Source organism: Anas platyrhynchos, chromosome 2 (assembly GCF_047663525.1).
Source record: "Anas platyrhynchos isolate ZD024472 breed Pekin duck chromosome 2, IASCAAS_PekinDuck_T2T, whole genome shotgun sequence".
Lineage (NCBI taxonomy): Eukaryota > Metazoa > Chordata > Aves > Anseriformes > Anatidae > Anas > Anas platyrhynchos.
The window spans coordinates 72,264,535-72,291,686 of NC_092588.1; the positions used below are offsets into that span (position 1 = coordinate 72,264,535).

Genomic DNA, 27,152 nt, shown 5'->3' on the forward strand with positions numbered 1-27,152 from the left:
TGTATCTGTGGAAAGTAAGACTTTTGGCAAGATCTCATACAGTCTAGTAAATTTCAAGCAAGCTACAGCCTACAGTGTTTGAAACTGTTTTCAATGTCCGCTATAAATGTTACCTTATGTATAAGCATTCAGAGAATTGTTTTTTCTTTACAGCTTCAGGGCTATCTGTAGGAGGAACGGAGGTAGAACAGGATTATATCCAGTGCTGTTGCTGCTATAAAGCTGAGCCTTGCAGGCTGCCTGAAAGAGTAGTGGTTAGTATAGAAAGATGAAAACAGAATTTTATAGCTGTAGTGAACCTTAAATGAGAACTATTCCTGTGAGCAAGGCATTTTTCTTAAGGAATAACTCTTGCCTGAAAGCAATATCCTGGGCTCCATTCTGCCATTGCGTGCTTCCCAAAAATCCTTTTAGGCCGTTGTCCTTTGTGTCACAGGGCTGCAATCCACTGCTGCAGGCAGGGCCACCTCCTGGTGGCATTGCGAGGGAGATATCCAGAGGGTGGCTTTGGGACTCAAGCCTTCCGTGCACAGCTGCCTCCACTTTTCAGCGGTTACATATGCATCACTGCAAGAGGAAAGATGAAAGGATGCTTGAGATGTTACTGTTTTTCTTATCCTCCAGTGAAGGAAGCTGGGCGCCTATGAGCGTGCATGTTATCAACAAGGTGATTACTGATAAAGAGGTTAAGGGTGGTAATGCAAATGATCCCACCTAGTGACTCTGCTGCCGGAGGGCTGATCAACAATTTACCTGTTCATTTGGCTTCCACATTCAGTAAGTGCTTGTATGCCTGGGAGCATACAAGTGATCATTGTTTCTGTGTGTACGGTATAGACAGCTACTGTATTTATTTATTTATTTATTTATTGTGCCATTTGATTGTTTTTACCATTATTGGTCATGCAATACTGTTTTCAGAGACATTTGAAATGGACACCTCTGAAGACAGAGCTAGCAAAATTAAAAATAAAAAATAAAAATATGGTAGGTGTCTTGTTCTCTGAACACGTGGAGCTTTTTCTTCCTGACAGGCAGCAGCTGCCTGTTTGAAGATGATAGTGCTGGATTTGCTTTGTAGGGCTTTAAATGATTTTGTGTGGGCAGTGTGGGCATCCTAGTGACTCATTGGTGAGCTGCCCCATTGGTGTTCTTGGGCTCAGCCATGGTACCTGAAGTGCCGATTTCTGGAGTGAGAAAGGGAAATCTCCAAGAGGGTGCAGCCGTCAGATTCAGCTCATATGCCGGGAGCCCAGGGCTGAACATCTTCAGAAACAATACAAACACTTGAGAGCTAAATGCGCAGACATGAGCTGAGTGTGATGTGATGTCTGCACATGATCTTATCTCAATGCTCTTGGAGGGAAAAGGGGTTTTGTTGATTTTTTTTTTTTTTTTTTCAGTTGGTGGGAATTTGATACCTAAGTCTCCTGAGTACTGGTTGGAAATCTCACTGTGAGGCTTATCTTCTTAGGCATGCATTCAGGAAAAATTATTTTTGTTTGGGGTTTTTTGGGGGGATTTCATATGACTAAGGATGGGACAGGGCTAGGTTCCAAGTTTAAAACGCTTTTTTTTTTTTTTCTGTTGTAACAGATTCATTCTACCACTGCAAAACACAAAAAAAAGTGTAGCTAATGAGATGAACTTTAAGTGAACAGCCTCCTCTTTGAAGAAATGCCAGTTAAAACATATTGTTGCCTACCTTTATCTTATGGACCCCTAATAATAATAATATGGACACCAAATAATAATTTCACAGGGGGAAACTGTGGGGCATGACTACAATACATTTTCTTTTGTCAGGATAGGCAATATGATGTTTTGCTTGTGGGCAAAATGTCTCACCTATTTGCATAAGTCAAACAATGGAATGAAAAACATTTCCTTGGACATACAGAATTTCTTGTACCTACTCTGGTCAAATATGCAGTCTGTATTCAAGAGATGAAATCTGAAGAGACTGGTACTACTTCTATGAGTGCAGTAATAGCAACTCTTGTATTATCTGGTGTTTGGTTGTGGGTTTTTTGTTTGTGTTTGTTTGTTTCCTAAAGGCTTCTGGATCTTCCCTTGCTTGTTAAAAAGATAAAGAACTAAAGTGTGTACTTATTTATTTCTATTCAGTAGGGAAGAAAAGAGAGAGATCCTTGAACCCTATGTAGCAAACTGCTTTTAGCTCCTGACAATGAAATTAGGATTTTGTTAAAGCCATCTCTACCACTTCCGAATGAGACAAAAGCCATCCAGTCTTGCTGCTGGAAATTAAAGAGCTTGATGCAGATGATACATGAGAAAAACAGCATCCAGCCCATATTCTCAACTGCCACCTTGGCAGCAAGAGGAAAATTTGTGTTAAACTTCTGTTATTTGTGAGATGTCTGTGTGACAAAATGATAGCCCTCCCTCTTTGGGTTTGTGTAAATACTTTATAGGTTCTGGCAGAAAAGGCACCTGCATTTGCCTGCCCCACAGATACTGTTAGCTTTTCTTTCCTTGTAATGACTGGTTTGCAGTGAATGAATTAATCGGACTTGAAGCGCAAGAAGGTTTTGTTTGCAAATGTTCCCTCTTCTAATCAAAGCTTTACTTCAGTACTTTCTGTCTGTAGGGTCCTGGCCCAGCTGCACAGAACAACTTATTTGTACTTGCTTGCATTACCTTCCTGACAGAGTTCAATGTCAGATGTGCATGCCTATCACCTGGAAGACCGGGTTCTTGCTGGCTGTCTGGAAAGTGTTTTCAGACCATTGACCATGGTTTTGATCCTTTAACAGGCTACCTGCTATGCCAATGTTATTGTCCATATCAGGGGATATAGCTGCAAAGAAAAACAGTCAGAAATACCAAAATATTCTGCAGTATATTGCCTAGCTGATGGCAAGTGACTACAACACAGCAGCCCCTCCTCTGGGCTGAAAATGTCTCAGTAAAAAGCAGGCAGGGTAAGAGCTAGGTATGACATGCCACAAGATGTTTTACCTCCTTTCCAACGGGAATGGAAGTATCTTCCTTGTTCAGTCACATTATTTGCCCAGACAGCAGCCAAGACTGGTGTGTGCAACACTGCTATCCATATCAAAAGGCTCCAGTTTAACTTTTGTATACATTTTTTCAGTGGATTCCTGATGATGTAAAGGACATTTTTCCTTGAAATGTAAATGGTAATGGCTAGGTGTGTTCCACTTGTCTTTAAATGGAACCAAGGATATGCTGAGAGAGTTGTATCAGTCACACGAGATTTTTTATTATTTTAATTGAACTTAATATTTCCAGAATGCTTGAATTCTCAGTAATACTCACAAGTGCTAACGTTTGCATTAAGACAATATTAGCACATATGCAGTACGTTCTATCCCATCCATCATATATCACCAGGGCATCTGTCTGCCTAGTAACCCTGCTCAAATGGGGTAGCTGAGCATCATTTATATTCAGATCTCATTTCTGCCTGAAAACCAACAAGTACAAGATTGTCACATGCCAGGGTTTTAAAAATAAAATCCCCTCTGGATCAGACCTGCTACCTTAGTGGAGATTTACTTCCTTGCAGAAAATAGTGAACAGCCAGCATGAACTCTTGTCTGCAGAATGGAAATATCAAGCTGATCAACATTTCCGCATTGCTGGCAAGATAATCCTTCATTTGAGCTGCTTATCTGAAATCTGTCTCATGAATCTGATGGGAGGATTTACCCTAAGTAGTTAATTATGGTGTTGCTAAACTTCCTCCTCTCTCCCTTATTCCTTTATTTCAAGGGAAAAAAAGAAGAAAAAAAAAAAAAAAGGCATCTATAAAGGCTGTAGACTTTAATTAAACACAAATTAAGCATTAGCTTACTTATGTACTTATGTTGGTGAACATTTACTGAGGCACCTGAAATTACCAATTTACTTTTACCCCAATCTTACTCTCTTCCCCAGCTGCTCACTGCTGGTGGCCTCTGGCAGAGGCAGAACAGTGGGCTAGGTGGATCTTTAGTCTGAGCTAATCTGGTTGTTCTTACAAAATTTTACTTTTTTATTTTTTAACTATGTTTGGGATTTTTTCTTTGTTTATTTGCTTAGGTCTTTGGTTGTGGTGGTGTTTTTTTTTCTGGTAGGTTGGTTGTTTTGTTTTGTTTGGTTTGGTTTTGTGTTTTGTTTTTTGTTGTTTTTTTTTTTTTTGGTTCATGTCTGACTTAGGGCACCTTAGCTGGAGAACTCCTCTGTGTCAGTCTAAGCCCTGCCTGTTGTCCTGGCCTGAACTGGGCTGTAAGGGAAATGCAAAGACAGAATGAAGACATTGCCAGATTAATTTTTTCTAGGACATGTGAGAGACTTACACTCTTCTACTGTAACTTAACTGCAGTTCCTCTCCACAGCTATTAAAGAATTTGCTTTTTAAGGTATTCTGTAGCTAACTGAAAATTATGAGGAGGTTTCAGTATTTTTTGCATTTTTTAAGTGTCATATCTGAACCCTTAAGTGATGGTTATAAACAATGGGAAATACATGTCTTCTTACATGATGAAAAAGTACCACAATATTAGGAGAAAGAGCTTGGAGTTCATTTCTGATGTGCACATATTTTGTCCATGGATAAATGTTTCACAGATTATTAAGACTTCTCATTCAACCTGTCAAACATTTTTATGTTTTGTTTGCACAAAAAATTTCCCTTCCCTCCGGATGAACTAGGACGGTGAAATAAAGATCTTTATCTCACTGCAACCACTGAATAAATATCCATTTCACTGTTTTCTTCTCCCCCCCTAGATTTTGACAGTATTATCTTGCACAGTACATAGTACAGCTGTTGCAGGGGTTCTGGACATTAATGTCAACATGTAACAAAGTACTGAATTATGACAGATTTAGTATGAAACATAGCCTCAAATTTTGTTTCACATTAATTTTCTATTGACACCTCTGCTGAAAGGCTTTACCTCTGTGAGACAATAGTGTTCTCCATGTGTCTGTGGTGTTTTGATGCACAAAGACACCATCAGTGAATAGAAACCTATGCAGGACCTTGTTTGGGATCAAGATATGGTGCTTAACTTCTCTCATTTGTTCTTACTACACAAGAGTGTCTTTTATTCTTACATTTCATAGCAGTTTTGTAACTTCAGCAACAAATACTGCAGAAAGAATGTGAGGAAAGAAAATGACTTTTCTCCTGCTTTCTTGCACTAAGAAGCTATTTCCTAAGGCTATCTACTTAACGGCAGCTGCTGTCTGTGCCTGGAAATGTTAGAAGAAATGACATTATGGCTCAGCACAGCAGCTTAATCTCTGGTTTCGATTTCTTCTGTATTTACCACCAGGCCCTCTGGGGCCCTTGTGCTACTGAGATGGAGTAGATTGTTAAGAGCAGATGCAGTGGCTGCTTTGTTTTCCCTTAACTGTTTTTCTTGGTTGGTGGCAGGAAAGTTTCTTGCCACTCCCTTATCTGAGGTTTATGTAATGGATTGATCATAAGCCCTGCTCCCTTAGAAGTTGTTCCAGTTTGGCAGAGCACGTTTCTTCTTGAGTCATGACAGCTACTGTAGGAATTTTTCTTGGCTTCAGATATAGGTGGGCAATTTCTTCCTACCATGGGCATTTTGAAAAATGTCCCCAACAAGAATCAGGCTTTCAGGCTTTCAAAACTGCTAAGGAAATTGCACAGTTTTATAGCCAAACTCTGAGGTTGTAGAGTCTAAAAATATGGACCAGCTCTGACACCTGGATACCGCATTGAACTTTCTGCAGCATGCATTGTGCTTCACTGAATAAGAGACTTGCTGTAAGTGCATACTCTAGCTCTCTCTGCCTGCTAGGGTCAGTTCTAATCTCCTTACACAAGCATTTTAACACATGTTGCCATTTATGCAATGTGTGTGCTTTTCTCATGGTCTGTAATGTGCTTTCCCACAGACAAGATTTAAGTGAAACTCCAATATCTCAGCTAATCACCAAAACAAACCTTTCACAGGGAAGGACTGATGTCAGATGTGATGCTTCTTGACATATAAACTACTGGCTGTTTGTCCTAGAAACCTCCAGATACTGAGCAGATCAATCCAGGATAACACTAATAAACAGCCAAGGAATCTGCACTTTGGACATTTTTCTCCATGGACATCAACCTGCGGTAAGCAAAAAGCAGAACACCATGTAAAACAATGAAATGAAGTCCTCTCCATTGTTAAATGACATGACACCACCACCATCCCACCCCCAGCCTGGTGGGCTCCCTTCACAGTCAGTAGTCAAAGTGCTGTGAAATAACAGACCTTGTCTAAAGCATAAAATTCTCCCCACCCCACCCCACCCTAAAAAAAAAAAAAAAAAAAAAAAAAAAAAAAGGACAAACAAGCAAGCAAACACCTCTGTTGCTGGCAAGAACTCATCTGCTTTTTTTTTCCTTTTTTTTTTATTTCCTTTTTTTTTTTTTTTTTTCTGGAATCTCTCTAGGGGGTTGTGATTCACTTTCTCTTCTCCAAAAAGACAAAGAAAACTCAGCTCACACACAACTATTGCTGCACACTCTCTGAGAGATGCTGTCAAATGTGGGTGTTCACTCTATTTAATTCTCTGTGGAGAATTTTTTCTTCCTCTCCACCAACAGGCGGAGCAGAGACCTCTCACCTATGACACTTTCAACAGGAAACTTACATTAAAAATAGTATTCTTGCTTGCTTGCCTCCCTAGAAATGAAATAATTTTACATTATTTCCCTAGTCTTTTTGCCAGCTTGCTTTTACCTCTCGTATGCCTATTCACTACTTTTGTTGGCAGAATGCAAATATACCAGACGAGACAAGTTGTCGATGTCATTTTTACTCCCCTTCTTTAATGATAGCATAATAGTTAAATGCTTGTTACACAGACTTCTGGGAACCTTTACTGCCAGGAAAAAAAAAAAAATTACTCTTTAATGTGTGCATTCCTATATTTCGTGTAGGAAACTTTTCCAAACCTATTCTTTAATCCTAAATTACAAAAAGTGTCCTTACAAATTGCTAACAGATCCAGGTAGCATATAAAAAGGTTGCACAACATACACATTCCTAAGAATTAATGTTTAACAATGGAGTGCCACTACTGAGAAGATATCTGGAAACAGTGCTGGTTTATGTGGAACTCCTTTGCATATCTCTGGCAGTAAAGAGCAGATCTTACTAAAATTTACACCCCAGTAACACTTGCCTTACAGTTGCTTTACTTTTCCAGAGCACTAGAAAGCCTACCTCCTGCAAAATGAGCATGTGACCTCAGAAATTATCATGGGGGCTTTTTGATTATTAATCCTTTATTTGTAGTTTAGGTATCTTAAATAATGCTAGTGCACTTCAGTCATATTTTGTCTTGTGTGTTTACCTAAAAACAAGCATGGATGTTCAGTTGTGACACTGAGATTTCTCCCATGAAAATAAATATAAAATGCAGGAAAGGTAGATTAAGTTTTACACTTATGGGTACATACTTTGTTTGTGTTTGCTGAGTTCAGTTTGGGCTTCCTGACATGGGATCAATGACTCCAAAACATTGATTGAGGTCAATGTCCCATCATAGTATCCAAAGATAAACTCCCCTTACACAGTGGTGGAAGGGTGTCAATATCCTAACATGCCAAACATCTTTTTTTTTTTTTTTTTTTAATGCTAGAAAGAAAACCTCCTAACCCCAGCTAAAATAGGTAGGGTTTTGCTTGCCTGTACTTTGACAGTTGATGAGTGGATGAGGGCTGATGGGCTGTGACCTCTAGAAGTGAGTATGTTACACAACAATAACATAAAGCAACATTAAGCTAGCAAATGGCAGAATTAGTGCTGTTTGCAGGGAGTTTCAAGTCCTGGTGCTTCAGCTGCTCCACAGTTTTACGATACTTGGGGTGTTTGGCCACACTTCCACTAGTGCTTGAAATCGTTGCTGCAGCACCTGCCCACCCCAAACCAGATCAGGAAACCAAAATCCTTCTCTGTTGTTTCTGGTTGGGTCGGTTTTGTTTGTTTATTTCTTTTCATGTTATTAACAGGACAGCTCTAACCTGGAGCAGGATGGCTCTAAGTGTGCTTGAGTAGAGCAGGGATCAGCTTTGTCTGTCCCGGCGCAGGCATGCCTCCTGTCCCACTTCATGCCACACTGAGACAGATAAAACTGCTCTGTGTGTCCAGGGGGTGGGAGGAAGAGGGAATGGAGTAGCAGCAGAAAAAAAAAAAAAAAAAAAAAAGAGGGAGCAGTGTTGCTGGGGACAGGCGAGGCAGACAGGCGAGACTGTTTCTTTTATATGGTGCCAACTTAGATTAGCTTGAAGTGACTATGAAACTGCAGCCTAAATTAAGTTTCATCCCGTGTACCCAGCATTATTCATAATTGCTCAGAGCCAAGTAGTCTGTTGGAGCCTGGGATGGCATTTAATTACTTTAATACAACATTGCCCTTTTTTCCCCCTAGAATCTCCGTGTTTGCTTCCTTTCCCAACTAATGAGATAGACTATGCAGTCAGTGTATCCTCAGACTAGCCTCCGTCCTACAACCAGTGGTAGCAGGGATCCTCTAGAAAAAGAAATGCAGTCATTTAGTTGAAACACTGCTCGTGTTGTTCAGATGCAACCCTCCTGCCAGGACGTGACTGGCCATAGCAGGGTCTGAGTTCAAATCTAAGGGAGTTGCCCCTGAAGCAGTGATTTAGGCCACACCTGGGCAACTGGGAAAATTGCACTGAATTAGGTAATTTTTCCCAATGGCAGATATGAATCAAATAGCTAACAAAGCTTTTACTTTGTGGTTTGCTTGAGGGTTTTTGTTTGTTTGTTTTCTCTGAGAAGGGGGAACAAAAATCCACCGATCTGACTGGGTAGATAAGCAGAGTAACAGTAACTGATTGCTATAGCTATTCTTCAGCTGCAACAGCTCACAGTCTTTTCCTGTATGTAAGCAATTTCTAGGCTGTTCCTTTCCCCATCAACTGTGAACGCTGAGTTTTGCTGGGTGATAAACATCAGTTTCAAGCAACGAAACTCCCTTTCAGCTGCTCACCTCCCTGCTGGCTGTGCCTCCAGCCCTCCCTGGCCCCTGGACCTCTACCAGCTGCTCCTGTCCTAAGATAGCCAGTAGTTGAACTGAATCGAATGGGGATCAGGGGAAAGACCTTCAAGAAGAGGTGGAAATTGTGCTTTCTGCCTCCTAAGTTTGTACGGTCTGTAACACAAAACCTCATGACCTCCCTGCTTGCTGAGCAGAACTGCTAACCTTGCTCCGGCTGCCAGAGGCTGTCCTTGCCTTGGATGAGGACAGCCATTTACCCAGATACATTTCACACAGCTACAAGCAAATTATGAAACAATAAGTACTGTTATTATAGCTGCAAACTTTTCTCCAGTTTGCAACTCCATTTCTCAGCAATGTCTCTCAAGCCTTGTAACACAGTGTACAACAAAAACTGTTTAGGGCACATCTGTTGGTGCTCTCTGTTCGCCTCCCCCTTGCCCCACTGAATGGCAAAAGAGCACTTCTCTGCTGGGGCTTCCCTCCCCTCAGGGTTCAAGGTGTGTGGGGGATCTCTTTCATTTTGGGGCTGAGACATCAGGTTCAGGATTCAAAGGGACTGAATTAAGCCTTGCTGGCTAGGTGCTTGGCAGCCCCTGCTTTGGCTTCTCAAAGCAGCCATGAGCTCAGGAATTCAAAATCCTTTTGCTCACTTTTCAATCGCTCTGCCATTGAAACTGGAAGTTCCAGTAAGAAAGCTACCCATGGCATCCTTTCAGCACCCTGCTGCAGCCTTGCTTTTACGATTGTGTTAGCAGGATCTTTCATCACCCACCTCCCTGGAGCACCCTCTTCATGCCCACACGTTTGGTTCCCAGTTGCAGTAAAAAGTTAGAACAGTTTGGCTTTCCTTAGGACATAGCTGGGGATTGCCAATCATAATTAAAATAAAACCAGCTTGTTCTCTTTTCCAGGAGGCAGAGATACCCAGCTCACCTTGCCATCTCAGAAATGAAGTTTACCCTTCTGCCAGAGCTGCACGTGGGGACTCTTGGCCCCGTGTCCCCAGGGCCCAGTGACAGAGGCCTCCCAGTAGAGGTGCTGGATACAAACATTTTATAGCCTAATTTTGCAATAAGACCTTGGGGAAAATTTGTTTTTGTTTTGTTTTTCTGCTGATCCCTTTCTTCCCTTTCTCAATCTCTGTTCCTTTACAAGCCTTAACCCAATAATTTAAATGTTAGGAGGACTTCCCTTGGCTGTTTTCTTGTTACGCATTATCACAAGACTGTTGAAGATAGCATAGTAATTGAAATTTCCTTCCCTGGGTTTTCCACAGCCTGTTTTGTCCTTGCTTACCAGAGCACTGCAAAACCTCTGGTTTCATTTTGTGCTTCCAATTCAAACAAAGGGAAAGTTCCTATCTAATTTCTTGACTCAGCTGAAGGATTGTATGCTCTTTCCCTTGAAAAACCTCCATTTAGGCATAACAGTTCAGAATCTTGGGGTTCAGTTATGAGTTGACCTCAAATGTCCTCAGAGTGCCAACAATACATGCAATGATCTAAATTGGGTACACTAACATAGATAACCAAATAAGCACTTACACTCACTTGGGCACTGAAGAAGCCACAAACAACCAAACAACAACAAAACAAAACAAAAATTATAGAATTTTAAAATCATATATATGTGCATAAAGATATATTTTTTAAATTTACAGTCTATATTCAATCCATTTAGAAATTCCAGGCATAGCCATTATTAGCCTTTACTTTTTGGGAAGGAATGAGGTACTCATAAAGCTGTAGGGTAACAAATGTAATTTTCAACATCTGTATTAGACAACAGCTTGTAGATGCAACTGCAATGCATAAATGAACCACATGTAATCTGCTAAACTGAAAAAAATAGAAACTCATGAAATACGAAACTCTACTGAAACTAAATTTGCAATGGCACTCTTGCGAATGTCATTCTTTTTCAAGTGATTAAAAATGCTACAGCTTCAGTTGCATGAGACAAGCTGTCCACTTATTTTGCTATGGTCTGAGACTAATGGGGAATGGGTAATCTGTACCTGCTCTGGGACACCCATGCACTGGAGGCTGATCATAACATAGGCTGGCAGCTTGGCAGTGATTCAGCTAGGATTGGGCAACCTGATAAAGAAGGATTTCAGAGCTGTGGTGGCTGTAGGGAAGTGCAGGAAAGCCTTCAGTTTGGAAAATCCCTATGTTTTTGCTATAACGGCTGGTGTGCAACAAGAAGAAAAGCGCGTGTAGCAATAACATAGAGGCACACGGCTCTGGTGCATTACAGTGTCTGGGAGCTCTGCAGGTTGGAAGTGATGCAGCAGGCAAGCAAAGCACTCTCTGCACCCCAGACGTGCTGTGCTTACGTCTGTGCAGCAGGGTTTCTGCTGGAGAAGGATCAGGGCGTGCACCTGAGAAGAAGCCACTGCTGCTCCCCACATGCAGTGAGAGTGGCCCCAGGTCCCCCATGACTGCCTCCAATTTGAACCCAGCTCCAGTTCGCACCTCCTTGCACAAGAAAAAAATCATTGTGCCAGGCTATGGTGGCACACAAGTGTTTACGAGTGGGAGCTTGCTCACTCCGACATCAGGGCAGGACCACTTTGAGAGTGCTAAATCCCGGCTTTAAAATTCACCACTTCCAGGAAGCAGCTGCATGCAAAATTGCTGCCAGTGATTTCATGCAAACACGCCTTCCCTGTCTCAAAGGTCCCCATCCCCTCTGCAGGATGACTATCTCCTGTGTGTACACTAATGAGGACAAGCAGGGTGCTGCTTGCACCAAACACCCCAAGAAATCTCCACAGAAGCCATGCCTTGGGCTACAAAGGTTGCTGCATGGCTCACAGCTCGTTACTGGCTGTGCATATGTACAGGGTCTCACTTAAGCAGCTCCTACTTCATAAATCCTGGGACTGTATGGCATGTCATAAGCAAATGAGATATGAACAATGGAAATGTCATACTCTTGTTTTTCATTTCCCCTTGGAAGTTCAAAGATACAGTAGACAGTTTTCAAAATGCAGTTTGACTGAAAGTTTGCAAAGATCTGCACGTTTTGGTTCATTTGTGCTCATTGAAGTCAGTGTGACTTTTGTGACAACTAGTTTTAAAACACCAACCAGTGCTGTGAAAGCACTTCCATCATGATGACAGGTATTAATCTAACATGTTTCAGGAGGATTTACACTCTCATTTGTCATGTTCTGTTAAAAGTAAATAAATCAGTGGGTTTCTTTAATAATTCACGAGGTTATGAATAAGTATAAAAATTAAACCAATAGCTTCCTTTAAATTACTATGGATAGATGTTTATTTCATAAAGATTGGGGTCTCTATTCTAGACCGTAGGTGGCTAGTAAGGCACTTCTGTCATACATGCACTGTGTGGAAACCTCAGCCCCTGGAGGACTCTTGTTTTTCACTTTTGTCCCTCTCTGCTGAGAGAGAAGGTAGAGACGAGGTGGGGCTTTGGCTTGCTGCCTGCTCTTGTGGAAAGCACCATCGTGCCAGCAGGCTGGGCAACGAGCGCCGTGCCAGACACCGGCTGCTGCAGGCAATGCTCTTGGAAAAAGAGCCACAGGGCAGAGGGGAAGCCAGGCTCAGGTCTGTGCATCACCGTTTGCTTTCTGGGCTGTCCCTCAAGCAACACTGCAGTGCACCACCCTGCTCACAGGCCTGGTTGGGAATGCACGGGGGGCTGTGTAATCTGGTTATTCTAGCCACTTACCGTGAATGGTAGGAAATTAGTTTTCTTTATTTATAAATTAGAAGTGTTCCATATTTATTTTTCCGAAGTAACTCTAAGTGGCTACTTTGTATTCTCAATACCCTGAACCGGAGGTAATTTTCATACTGCACATTTTCTGGATAACTGCAGATGACTCACCTAAAGAAAGGGAGTGTTGTTTCAGGTTAATTATGTCATAACTTATACCCCTCCCCTGTGCTGAGATTGAGTGTGAGGAGAGCTGACACACTAGGAGAAGACAGAGAAATAAAAAGTTACCAAAGGTTAGTCAGTCACCTAATGTAAGGTACAGGGTATTTAAAGTATATTAAAGACTTTTCCTTTATGTTGGCCCTTAGGGGCCATTAAACAGTAGGCTCCTGTAAAAGTTGATGCAGTTACAGACTATTTGTGGGTGCACCAATACAAGGGACTAGAGGTATGATTAAGACATGTTTAACTTCACATTAAGGAGGAAGAAGGGAAGAAATGATAGAAGAAATGTTGTGCAAAAAGCCCAGTCATTACTGCCCATGTTTGCAAATTATGTGAAAAAATTGGGAAAACCTGTTGGAGCCAGTAGAAAATCTCATTAATATCTCTAGGCTTTGAATCAAGCCAGTGATGTTCTCTTGATAACCCATGTTTCATCCACCCCTCTTTGCTGACCAGTTCATCCAATCTCTTCCTTGTTAATTCAAAGAGAGTTGTTCTTGTTTCTAATTATATGTTGACTGCAGGAGAAGGGTGAGGAAGGTGACCACAGCCCTTTCTAAAGAGAAAAACATTACCTTGTCTTGTGACTGCGGCTGTCCAATGGCACTGTGGTGAGCCAGCTGTGTGCATCATCTCAGCCCAGCTTCTCCTGGATTACTACGACATCTTTGGAAGACCTCCTTTCTTCTTCCTTTGCCATACCCAGCTAACCCATATCTTCTGGAAATAAAGATAAACAGCAGGATTGGTCTCAAGGTACGTTATCAGAAAGAGAGAAAGGTATTACTGTCTTGTGACGACATGTAAAGCCTCAGAAATATTTGAAAGGAGAGTCAAGAAATCTTTGCTGGCCTCAGAAGGGAGGGTGGTGGGGAAACCAGCCTCTGCACTGGTAAAAGTGCCGTGGCATGGTGGTGACTGGGAAAAATGCATTGCACATGATGGCAATCCAAATATGCTCAGTGAGAATTCCTCAAGGTAAGTTTCTTTGTTGCTTACCTCCTTATATTTGTAACCTGGGTATGAATTGTGTATAAGGTCTTATGTATACCAGTCTTCAGAATTCACCTGCCTTCTTCAGGTGCTTTCCTGACAATAGCATCCATTGAAGCTCCATCCTTAAGGGATCTGATTCTCATGTTGATATAATTCAGTGATTTCACCACGTTCAAGAGGTCTACATTTAGGGGAAGAATGCATAGTAGGCTTTTGGGGGCACGTGTAGTGATTTAACAGCAGGCAGCTATTCAAGTCTATGTTCAGTGTAGATAAAAGATTCTAGAGATAATATGTTAAAGGGTCCTATCTTTTTCCTAAAGCATCAAAGAATATAAATTCAGCATAATACTGGTGAGCTTCCACGTGTATGTATCTTTGTGTGCTCTAAGGTGTTGTTCAATTAAGGCAATCACAAGTTGAGTAACTTAACAGAAATACCAGCAAACCAAGAGTGATACTTTTCTGGTTTGGGGTAAGTTCATATGTGTATGTCTCTCTCTGTAGCATGTTAGTTTTGATTTAAATACAGAACCAAAACCTGTTTTCACTTTATGTTGCTATCAATCAGGATTAATTGCCTGGCATGAAAGGTCCACTGGGTGATGCAAGTGTGAAATGAGAAACTTTCTAAATTTCAGTGAAAGACTGCAGTGAAACATCTATTTAAAAGTAGTAGAAATTTCAAACCAGTCTGTGAGCTAAAACATAGTTGCAGACGTTGTTAATAAAGCTTATCTCATGCAGTATTTAATATTTATAGACAGGACTGTGGGTGGATATAATTCTTCTGATTATAGCTTGGCTATATTATATATATGAAAATAGAAATAGCCTTCTTGAAATAGAAACCCTGATATTGAATATTCAGTGCAGACATAGCTCACTGGAGAATTGTTTTCTAAGGGCTTTTGGTCACTGCAGGGACCAATTTTTTTGAGTTACTTCAGCATTTAGAAGCACAGTTCTATCCTAAAAGTCAGTGTTTCAAAGAAGGTCTTCCTCACTGCCACTATTTACAGTGCAAGCAGTTGCTGCTCAGAGGCAATCTGGGCTACAATACATGGGAGGGGCAGAGGCGAGTTTAAATGGTGGAGCCACGTGTTGTTGTGTATGCAGTGTGCTGCATGAGGAAAATCGGGAACATGCCATGTCAATAGCTTATGCAATGAATTTTCTGTATTCCTCATTATTGCACAAGACAATGCATGCAACATCCCTTCTGCTGTATTGCCAGTCCTACCCTGCTTTACAAAAGCATAGCCTATCTATACCCAAATGACCAGAAAAGTGTCATACCAAAATAAAGTGCTGTGATTAGACATCACTTCTAAATGATTTGTTTCCAGACCCATGGAAAGCTATTTACACAGAAGGCTCATGGAGTTTCTTTTTCTACTAAACCTGCTGGGCTGAGTGGTCCAAAAGCTCTACTTCTCTTGCAAGAAAATTGAGAGGATATTTTTAAGCATAGCACAGCATTTTCTCATTACAGAAAGAGGTAATGTTGGAGGGAGTGTTTGTGGCACCAGCATCTGGGAGGCTGTGAGTCTCTTTTCTGAAATGCTGCTCTGACAATTTCAGGTTCTCCTTGGCTTGACAATCAAAGAGCAAAATCCTTACAGTAAGGAAGGGCTGTAGCTGGGTCATCCTGACCAGCATGTTGAGTGAGATTACTCGCTTCAGTGCAATGAAGATACATTTACGTCAATAAGCTAATACTTTGTTGGTATATAGATTTGATTTGCAAGCTGGTGAAGACTGCCCAATTTTTTTTCAGTCATATTATATGATGTGCTCTTAAAGAATAATCTAATATTTTCCCTGGATAATTACATTGTCTTCTCTTATACTGTTCTCAGATAAGTTTGAGCGATGCAACTCCACGATTTTGGGAAGCAACTTAAGTTAGCATCTTTCCTAGAAAGGCTGTGACCACAGCTGAGCCCAAGAATGTGAGGTCTGAGTCATTCCATGAGGCCAGTAGTCTGCGCAGGTATCCTTTTCTTATTGTTAGCTTATCTGCAGACTAGAGCTGGGGTTTCAAATCCTGAAAAAAAAGTTCACCTAATAGGAATGGCAGAAAACAGAGGATATAGCAGATTAGTTGTCCAAAATACAGAAATAAAATGTTGTGGGAAAGCAATAAATCATAAAACTATTGGGGAAAAAAAAAAGAGAAAGAATAAGCATGTAATAAATATCCAACTTTTAAAATAAAATGCACAGAGTGTAGAGCTCATACATTTAAGACTGTGTCAGCACACCATAGAGACATACCAGCTTCAGTCTGAGTAATGCCAATGTCTACCACATCCACTTTTAGCCACATTTAATATAACTTGCTTTTAGTTTCCTGATGGCTGAGTTCACAGAAATTCCTTTTACTCTACTCACATCACAGTTGTAGACAGTTTTCCCCGCCCATGGGATTGGTATCCCATCCCATGTCCTGCACGCATGCTCTGCAGTACCCTCTAGGGCAAAAGCACCCTCTCTTTCCATGACGCTTTTACTGTGCATGACGGTGCTCAATCTGTCTGCAGCTCCTAAGCACGAGCATTTGGCTGGTCCTGAATCATGTGCGCTCTCTCCAGCAGTCCTTGCCCCACATATCCTCCTGCCAGATCGCACCGAGGTGTGCAGGCAGGACTGAATGGTCAGGCAGGGATTTCCTCAGCAGCTTTTTTCCACACACAGGCTGGGAAAGTCTCCAGATTTTTGCATCAAGCAAGAAATTATGCATGCTCCCAATTCCCTTTTCTAGGTGTCTTAAGGCAAAACATCTTCTTCACTGACTCCAATAAGCTTCGGGAGATAAAAAGAAATCTCTGAAGGGATCTATCTTACTGAACAGGACAGGTCTAGGAATCATTAAAGACGAAGGCCAAGACTCACTATTTCTACATACACAGTAAGTCATTACCTGATAACTACAAAATTATAAATTACCTCAGCTGTAGCTACGTAATACTTACTACAAAATCCACATCCATATCCACGTGCTCTTTTAGATGGCTTCTTTGTCATGTTTTTGTATGATTAGTATCTTTTTGCTTCTTCCTGTATTGCTTCGGGTTCTCAAATGACATCACAGGCTGCTTACACTATGTCTCTACAACCACAAAGAAAAATAAAATCACTGTTCCAAAGACCCTAGAAACTTGTCAGTGATTTGCTGTGTGGTTATAGACAGAGCCAAACACAATATCCCAGTTTCCCCTTGAGTCCACATAGTCATTAAGTAATTGTGCATTTCTAAAGTAAATTCAGTCTCTTCAGTGGTATTTGATAATGTTATGTTAGTTTTGAATGGATTAGTAATGATTTGACATTTATTCAAAAAGTACTCATCACTTTTGTTAGCTTGAAAGATTCCTCTAAAATTGATGTAATTTGCTCACAGTTACTTCAAGTTCCTAATAAAACCAATAGGACCTGTATGGTTAAATCCCAAAACAGCTCTCTGAAGGGTGGCTCTGGGACTCAAAGCAATGGTCTAACAAGCCCTGAAAATCTCATTTCCCTTCATTTATTTTTTTTTTTATATGTGGATAGCAAAAATAAATTAATATTGTGAGTTTGAGGCTACACAACTCCAATTTTTATAATTACATAGCCAGGAATTTTGCAACTGTACAGTAAACATACTATCTTAAAGGGAATAAAGCCTAAATGGCAACTTCCAGGTTACTTAGAATGGGAAAAGGAGTTGGATTTATGTGGTTAAAAACGTGTGTTGGCTATTAACTAAACCTAACCACATTAACTAATGACATTCTATTCACAATTTTTTCCTGCTATAAACTTAAGTTTGTTGCATTTATGCCTTGCTTTCTACATTCAAACCTAGTTTCCAGTTGTAGGATGGCCCTCACACAGCTATATCACAGGAAAAGATATGTGCTAGATTAGAGAAAGGGCATGGTTAATTGGTGCATTTTAGCTAATGCTGACCTAATTTTAACCTCTTTTTGCTACATTAGAAAAAATATCTTCAGTATTAGACTTTTCTTACTATATTCCTTCTGTGTTCAGTTAAGTTTATAATTCAAACTAAAATCCTTGAAACCCAGCAGGCCAGATTTGTTGGAAAAAGAATGTAGTCTTCAAGGTTTGTTTGGTAATGTAATTAGCAATGAAGGTAAGGAAAAATACAAAGAATGTCTTGAAGACAATAAAAGCAGAAACATGAATTTGCACAGCTGATTAAGTTTTATTTTAAAGGCCTAAACTATTTTATAGGAAAAATGTCATCTGGATGGCCTAATAGTCGTAGGAAACATATTGAGAAGGCCATCTGAACAGAAATGATCAGTGATGAAGCCATACAGACAGGGAAAGGTTAAAATGCTCACTCTCACAGACATTTTATGAGATCTGCAAGAACTCATACAGCCCCTCTCAGCCCTAAAGCACCATGCCTAAAAACTGAGCACAGCATCCCAATTGTGGGGATTACAATGCTCGCTAGAAGCGCAGCCTTTGCCCTTTCTGGAGAGCTGGGCCGCTTGCCAAGGAGACTGGAGACCACAGGCAAGCTCCCGCGCTCTGCAAACTTCCTTTGGCTCTTCCATCAGCTAATGGTACTGAAGGATTTTGGCTGTGGTCAACCTGTGTTGCTGCTCCTAGCGCTCTGGAGAGGCACTGAAATGGTGATTTCAGTGATTCACGTCGCTCTTCTGCTGTGCTGTATAAAATAAAGTGGACATAATAAGAAAATACTACTTTGTTGTTCGTGCTGGGTCATGACAGACTTTATGTACTCCCATAATGGCATTTTACATGGCTTGGAAGAGAAGATGCTATCACATAGAAAACATTCAGATAACGTTGCTAGAGAATAAACTAACGTGAAATGAAGTCAAGGAGAGGGTGCGAGAAGGGGGAAGAGCAACAGGAGTCTAGGCAGGGAGAGAAGACAATGCAGGTGCTGCTTTGTGAAACAGCTTCAGAAGGGGCCAGGAGTGGTGGGGATGTCACTGGTCACGTAGGTGGGTGTGAGTGATGGGAGGACAAGGGAGGAGTGGGTGTGATGTAGGCTGCGTACACCTTCCTTCAGGGTCAGCACAGTGGGATGAGTCACAGCTGAGGCAAGGGTTCAGGTTCCTGAAATGGACTGAGAGATGTAGTTTGTTGCTGATGTGGAGGTGGGAAGGTCTGGGGGGCTCTGTACAGGTTTTGTGCCCGTGCAGCTTTAGCATGTATTCTAGGATAGGCAGGAGTTCATTTACATTTAGGAGTGAAAAAAGGAGATTGAAAATACACTAAACAGAGGATGAACGGTGCTACGAAATCAAGATCCGGTGATTTAATAGCTCACCATTCATTCCTGGAGCTATGGTATGTGACAGCGTGCAGACTCCAAACCAATCCACAAAGCTTGCAAAACAAAGTATGCGAGCTAGGCTATTTATTTTCATAAGGGAACAAATTAAGAACATGCATGTGGCTCATTACTGCGGCGTACGGCTCGGATGACCAGGGGTAATTACTGAGCTGTGGTGACTCAGTCAACTTTTACCCACGTTAACAGGGAAATAAGAGGCCAATAATGCTTTGCTTTTGCAAACGTGTATTTTTGTTTCTCTACCTACGGCTGGGATAGCCGACTGCCTCCCTTACCCTTAGGACCTCTCTGTATAAGATCCCCGGGGATCCTCCTCCTCCTCCTCCTCCTCCTCCTCCCCGCCCGGTGCGGGGGCGGCGGGCCGTGGCCGTGGCCGTGCCCGTGGCCGTGCCCTGGGTGCCGGCCGCCGTGTTTGTGTTTGCCGCGGGCAGTCTCATGGAAACGGCCCGGCTCTGCCTCCGCCCCCGCTGGGTGGGCAGCGACACGGCCGTCCCCGCTGCGTCCCTTCCCTGTCCCGTCCCGTCCCGTCCCGTCCCGCAGGTAGGAGGTGCCCGGCGGAGCTGTCAGCGCCCGGCCGGGGAGCGCCGCCCGCCGCGGAGCGGGCGGACCGGGGGCGGTGGCGGAGTGTCGGTGTGTGTGTGGGGGGGAGCCGCGTCTCAGCGCTGCCCTCTCTTCCCTCTCCTCGCCGCCGGGCCCGTGTCCAGACCCTTGCGGAGCAGCCATGGAGACCCTGGTCCGCCCCGCGGCCGGCAAGCCTCCGAGCGGGTAAGGCACCGCCGCGACCCCCCGCTCCTGCCCCGTCCCGGCATGGCCGCCCCGCCAGCCGGCCGGCAGGTGCCCGAGCCGCCCGCCCCCCTCAGCAGAAAGCGGCCCCCAAGTGCCTGTCAGGGCGCCCGAGGAGCCGCGTTGGGTTTAATTTCCTCGGTTTTTGTGCCCTGTAGCATGCACCGCGGGCATGGGAGCAGGGGGAGCGGGTGCGGAGATGCCGGTGCCGGTGCGGCGGTGGTGAAGCTGCCCCTGTGCAGGGCTTCTGCCACCTGTGGGAGCTCGCCGGGGCTTTGTTTTGTTTTGTTTTTGTAAATAAATGCTTAATTCCTGTTAGAAGACAGGTCTGTTTGATGGTGACCCTTAACTATGATCCCTTCAGCTAACCTTTTATGAAAAACCGTAAGCATAATGTGCCTCCCCTCTCCCCTCTGATGTTAGAGTTGATGTAGCAGGGTGGCTGTTGCCTAAAATCCTGACAGAGTAGAGATACTAGTTTATGTGTGTGCTTTGACAAATATCCAGCACTTCTCTAGATACAGTGCTGATTAAAATTTTGTCCTGTTTGCTAGGTATCCAGAGTTTCATTAAAATGATTGACTAGGTTAGCACTGTGGTTAGCACTGAGGTCTGGGGGCGTTTTGGATAGAGCCCCTGGTATCTTCATCGCTGTGAAAGTGAGGTTATTACACGCACAGACTCTGGTATCACACAGCTGGCCAGAAGTTAGAAGAACTGCACTAACTTTAGTCAGCTTGTTCCCGGCAGCTCAAGGAGCAGAATTTAATCTTCAGGTTAAGATATGCTTCGGATATTGCATAGCGGCGTGCTGGTGGCAAAGCTGTGATGCACGCTGACAGGGACTGCCCGTCTGCCTTGCCTGAATTCATGTACGTGTGGAAATACTCCTGTCTTTTCTTGGGAACTGGAAAATCTCAGCCTGGATGTGCCTGTGGGTTTCACTGATATCTTGGTAATTCCTTGAACTTCTAGCAGCTGTACAGGAACCAGTGGATGTTTGGTCCCTAATTAGGATTTACACCTTCCATTGGGAAATCAGCTAGGACCAAGAAAATGCAACGAGGACAGCTTCATCTGTCCGTCTTGCTTCCCATATGAATCCAGATGTCACCTGCATCTGTAGAACTTGTCCAGGAGTGTGATTTTAACATGACTGTGGCAGAAGTACTCCTGTTGTGGCAGAAGAAATGCTGTATAAATTCCCAGCTCATTGACTGGGTTAGCTGGCAGTTACGAAAGCAAGAGGTTAAAATGACCTCAAGTTTACAATTTTTAACAAAATTCAGGCGGAGCTGTTTTGTCGTTATGTAAATCATTAACAGTAATGTTAAGAGTTTCACTTGTTCAATGGTGAGCTAATTTAATGTATAGTTTGGTAAAGAGTGAAGAAGCTCTGCTGTATGCCTTACACAGATGAGTCGACTGCATGTATTTCGTGGCACAGCTGCTTGAGAATTGCACATTTAAAAGAAGGATACTGTTCTTTGGTTTTCATGGACTTTTATTTGGTCTTCAATGGCAAAATGAAAAAAATGCAGTTTGTGTTGTTACTGAAGAGCTTTTCCCATTTCTCAGTTTTAAGAATAATTGTGGACTTCAGTATCAAGAATTTTATTAGTAGTAATTTCTAGGCACAAGTTTTATAAAGCTTGATCGGGTTTGTAATGCTTTAATTAATTAACATTTATTTTAGGTTATGAAGGGGAATTCAAGACAAGTAGTAGCGCCAGAAATGGGAATTATTTCTTCTGTAGTCACTCAGTGGGTGCTGGAAGAGAGAAACGCACATGTTTAAAACCTACTGCCTTGGTACCTGCATCTGTGCTGATTTCAGTAGGGAGAGCAGAGATAGGCCTCTCTGTCTGGGTCTCTTGAACAGCTGGTTGGTGATTTTATTGACAATAGCATGGCAAAACTGACATACATTGGTCATAAGCAATAGAAAAGATTTGAGCCTAAATGAGCATTTGTAGGATCAGTTTGTGCAAAGAGCAGAGCATCGTCTGCTGTGAGTGCAAGCATCTTTATCTCCTGCTGAAGCCCATGGTTCGTTCCTCGAGTGGCCTCTGTAGTCTTCAGCAAGGGTGGGAAAAGTCCCTACAAGAAACAAGATACACGAGCACTTTCTTTGAGTTGGACTTTTACTGTTTGTGCTTCGGCTTCCTTCCCTGTCTCACAGGGTCTTAGCACAAACACAGGCACATGCAAGCACACCTGCTTTGGTGTGATTTATCTGCTGGATTGAAGTGACCGGGTAAGACAGATAAAGGCTGTGAAACGTTAGTGACGTTTCATTTCTCAGAAATGAAACCCATGGGTAAGAAGCATAGGTCACACACCTCAGCTTGTTGAAACCTTTCTCTTTTATTCTGTATCTACTCCACATAGTTAAGCAGGTTACCTTGTGAAATTCCACACCCAGCTTTTAAACAAACAAAAACCAAAACCATTACACATATGTTTAGCATATTATTTATAAACATTGTGTTGGAAAAGCCTGGAGAGCGCTGTTGTCCTCAGAATGTCTGTGTGAATATCATCATAACAGATCTTATGCTGCGTGCCCAGTGTTACAAGATTTAAGTTATATAGAGAAAACGGTGTAATTAACATTTAAATTGGAAAACTGGGCAATTTTCATAATTCACCTGCGTTGTGTTTATGAGAGATTTGTGTGAAATATACGGAGTGCTGTACAGCAAAGGTACATGATCACAATTAAAAATGTGGAGTATCAGAGTGTTTTGATAATTCCTGCCTTGGCCAGATGAAAGACTGACACGTGTTTTTTGGTGTTATCCTTCCTGTTGTGTCCTGGTTTGTACGTATGCTGCTGTTGCAGACTTCAGATGGCATTTAGTATGGGCACATATGTTTTTCGCACTGGTGTTAGCCCTGTCCTCCTCTCACATGTAGCTGGGATCCAAATTATTTCTTTTCATGTCAGCAGAGATATGTCACATAAAAAACAGAACAACAACAACAAAGCAGAAACCCTCAGGTGTCAGTACCAGAAGAATTATGCTTGCTATTATGTGAAATGAAATAGGGTGGGTTTTACGGTATTTTGCACCTCTGTATGAACATGACTATTGACCTGATATACTGCAAACACATGTATTTTCAGTTATGACTAATGTCTCAGGATTGCTGAAGATAAGCAAGCTAATTGTAACAATAAGCAAAAGGGAGAGGTAAATGCAGTGCAGTTCAGTCCTTACAGCTGTTCTTTCTGAATCCCAGTTTCCCATTTCTCCTATCCTTCCTCATTTTTTCCCTTTCTAAGTCTGTTAGCCTCATACCAGAGCAGAGGGATGAAATACATGGCTTCTTGAAGTCCCTGCCATTTCTGGGCTGCCCAGAATATTCAGGATTTGTTCTCACTCTCCCAGTCTCCTAATTGTCTCATTATTTTCTTTTCCATAAGTATCCTCCATATTTTTTCATCTTGCTTTTTTATGCTGCTTCTGCCACTGTGGATGAAATTGAAACTCCTATTTCCTGCTGTCTCCTTTCTCATTTGCTCCTCGTGTTTTCTTCCTGTAATTCTAACTTCATTTTTTTTTTGTCAGCTTTTGCTGCTATAACCTTACATCTTGGTCAAATTGCTTGCCTGTATAAAAGCACGTCCTTGCTCAGCAGGGGGAAGCACTATATTTTGATGGGATAGACTTTGCCTACTGCCCCGTCTGGGCAAGCTGCACCAAGTTCGGTGGATATCCAGGATGCTGCAGTAGATAAAGTCAGGGAGAGGGGGGGCTGATTACAAGTTAGAGCATTCCCACGTGTGCATTTTTAGCTGATGCTAGCCATTAAGGAAAAAAAAAAAACTTCTTAAATATTTATTTGGAAGTCAGTTTGGTAAATATATGGCTGCTTTGTGTGTAGTCAGTCCTGTTGGTGAAGTGGTATTGCTTTTTGCAGAGTGATTCAGATCAGAGTACAACTGTGATTATGACCAGGAAAAAATATTTTTTTTTACCTTTGAAGGAATGAGACTTTTCTTGAATAAACGTACATATTCTTAAACATCTATTGTGCTTTAAATACTTATTTAGACTCCCGTTGTCACAGACTTGAATTATCTTACAAGCATTATGGAGGCTTCCTAACAGTATTCTTCAGGGGTAAGGAAATACACCTGGGAGACTCCATTTTATACAGGCAAAAGTGTGGCCACGTTTACGTGGCTTGCTCAGAAAGCTGCCAGGAGGCCTGTGGCAGAGCTGGGGAAGCAACTCGCTTCTCCTGAATCACAATTCAGAGCGTGAACAAGTGTTCCCCTGTGCTCAGCTTTTAGCTACTCTCTCAGCATCAGCAAACACTTGATTTTCTGGCAACAACTATGGTCTGTATACTGCAGCTTTTTTGTGGTGCTCTGGCATTGTGATTTCCATGAAAACTGACAGCTTTCACACTTTAATACTTCTTCTAAGAGACTGAGGGGTCTTTAGAAATTTATTCTTCCTGAGTGGCTTAAGCCAGCTCCTGCATTAGGAGCTGGCAGTGGAAGAAGACTTAAGATCCATGTTTCCATCAAAATTTGTGACTGAAGGATCTTAAAAAGTAGCTGCATTTCCAGATAGTGGATATTACAGCACATGCTAAATCCTCTTAATGTGTAGGGTGTTTCCAGAGCTGCTAGCTGCCCCATGAGCCGGGCTGCTTATCGTAAAAATGAGTGATCCTGGGAATAGCGTATTGTTGTCATAGTTTCAGCATTACAATGCCAGTGATGAGCAAGGGACTTTGCTTGTGCCAAGGAGTGACTCACAGAGGTTGCACGGTGGGGCAGTGCCAGGGTGGCTGGCACACGTGGTGCCTGATGCCCACTTTTAGCACCTTTGCGCAAGGAAGGCTGCCCTTGCGGGTTCGTTATGCCCCCAGCTAATGAGCTGCACAGGACGCCGGGCATTTGCGCAGAGCAGCAGTTGTAATGGGAGGTGTGGCAAAAAAGCAGATCCAAAATGGTCTTTCTCTTGATGTTCCTGTGTTCTCGGTATAGTTTCCAGATTGAGAGGGTCTTTTGGACAAAAAATAAAAATAATAATAAAAAAATCTCATTTCTGATCCTGTAAATGCAACCTGGTATTTGAGTGTTCAGCTGCATTTTGTGTGTGCTTTGCAATGTATTGCATGGGAAGAGTTGGCAGTTGCCTGTAATGGTGTCAGTGATGGCGCTTGAGTCACAGAGCTTTCTGTGATGCTCAAAAAATGGTACAACACTGATAAACTTTATTTTTTATTTTTCTTTTTTCCTTTTTCTTTTTTTCTTTTTGAGGCAGTGAGCAGCATTGAAGCAGGTAGGAAACAAGCGAATGAAGTAGGAGCTTGGTGTAGGCTGGGTGCGAGATACTCACCAGAGGTGAAGTAGACAGACTGCATTTTGGGGTGATATTCTGAATTCCCCAGTGTCTATTTTTATTAAAGGTGATTGAGCTGTGTGCAAGTTAGAAGGGTGGTCAGTGAGTTTCTCTGTGCTACTGCGGTGTGTATAAAGCGTCATGGCTTGGTAAGGTGTGATGGAGAGTCGCTCACCTCAGTAATCAGCAGCCAGCTTGTTTGGGAACTTGCTTACAGAAAACCACATATGTAGACCTGCTGTGTGTAGGACGGGTGGAGGATTAAGTCAGCATTAACTTTTGCCACACAAAATTACCAGGACCACCCAAAAGTCCACATTCATTTGAACAAGAAGCCAAATAAATGTAAGCCTCATTATATTCCTAAAGCTGTTCCATAGCAAGCTCTAGCAATGACACCAAGGCTAAAAGAAAATAGTCTTTCTGAGCTATGCTGGTTTTGGGGTGCTAACAGTAAAACTTCCCATACCCTATAAAATGAACAGACAAGATGCAAAGTCTGGCACGGAGCTTGCCAGATGCACCACTGGCATGGAGCTTGGGCAGGAAAGTCAAATTTGTTGTTATCAGTTTTCTAAATATAGCCATATTGCAAGGTTCAACAGCAAGTACCAATTGAGAAGTGCTTAATCAGATAAGTGTTCCTTCGTGTTTTTAGTAAGAACAGCTAATGAGCAGAACTGTTCCCTGTTTGCCATACCTGTTTTCCATTGCTATGTATCAGGTTTTATTTATATATATGCACACTGAGCTTATCAACTGTTCCTGAGACCTTATGGTAAAGTTGAGCCAGCAGGGTGGAACTCCCTTAGTTTTCTGTAATTGGTGGTTAATGCCATTTTTTTGAAAACCTCACAAATACGTAGAGATTTAATATGGGTAACACTGATGGTCAGTGAGGTGCTTCCTGAATTTTCAGGCATTGTTTTACTAAACATGTGCTACCACCATCTATAGTGAGATGATATTAAACCTTTTTATATTGCAGCTTTTTAATTACTTATCTTTACAGTAGGTACATCTGGTTGTCTGATAGCGAGTTTTCTTGAAGATGACAGCTTAGTTACGGTAGGGACCAACAGAATTCCTAAAAATGAGCACTCCGTTGATGATCATTTGTCCCCGTCTCCTAAGCCTTTTGTTTCTGGTAGCCTGCTAGCCCTCTTCCCTCTGAAGGCTTCTCTCAGAGGCAGCTGGTTGTTTTGGGGTGAGGCTGCTGGGTTTCTCCTCCCTACTTGCTGGTGTTAAGAGATGGGGCAGTGGTGACACCAGGAGGAGCTTGTCCTCCGGGCTGTGCCAAGGTCTTCAGGCCGCTGTCTTTGGAAGACCCACCAAACGTGGGAACAGCTCAGTCATAGCTGACAAACAGGAGGACAGCTGCAAAATAGAGCTCAGTTTTATGTTGTCTATGTGGCTTTTGCTTGAAAAGCACATTTCTTTCTGCCCGCCCTACACATACCACAGCGGGAATGTCCCTGTGCTCACCCCTGAGGTCTGTTGGGAGCTGTGGAGGTGTATATAAAGAGAAAACAGCAAATTCTGTTCAACACCCTTTAAAGTACTCATCTTTATTTCATTTTCTGTGTAGGTTCTGTAGAGTTTTTTGGGTTATATTAAGCATTTTTTTCCTGCTTTGACAGGTTCCAAAATGATGTATAAAACTCCAGGTTGTTTTGCAATATAACAGTTACTCGGTTTTGTGCTTACTTCTGCACTTA

General features: G+C 42.3%; 1 protein-coding gene and 1 long non-coding RNA gene across 3 annotated transcripts in view; one reads left to right on the forward strand and one right to left on the reverse strand.

The window, feature by feature from the left end:
- Positions 1 to 12,771: 12,771 nt before the first annotated feature.
- On the reverse strand, positions 12,772 to 17,160 carry LOC140001914 (uncharacterized). Its single transcript, XR_011807694.1, has 3 exons — positions 16,914 to 17,160; positions 13,515 to 13,659; positions 12,772 to 12,882 (listed from the first exon to the last, which is right to left on the reverse strand). It is a non-coding gene; the product is annotated as an uncharacterized lncRNA (long non-coding RNA).
- COBL (cordon-bleu WH2 repeat protein) overlaps positions 13,671 to 27,152 on the forward strand; it is a 159,392-nt gene continuing 145,910 nt past the window's right edge. Inside the window, exon 1 of one of the 2 annotated variants that reach the window (XM_072034913.1) lies at positions 13,671 to 13,695. Coding sequence is in view for 1 of the 2 variants with exons in the window: in XM_027451769.3 (XP_027307570.3) it covers positions 20,007 to 20,050 (44 nt within the window). In the remaining variant the exon portion in view is untranslated. Of the gene's footprint in view, positions 13,696 to 19,831; positions 20,051 to 27,152 lie in introns of those variants that run through there. The other variant, XM_027451769.3, reaches the window with a different exon arrangement.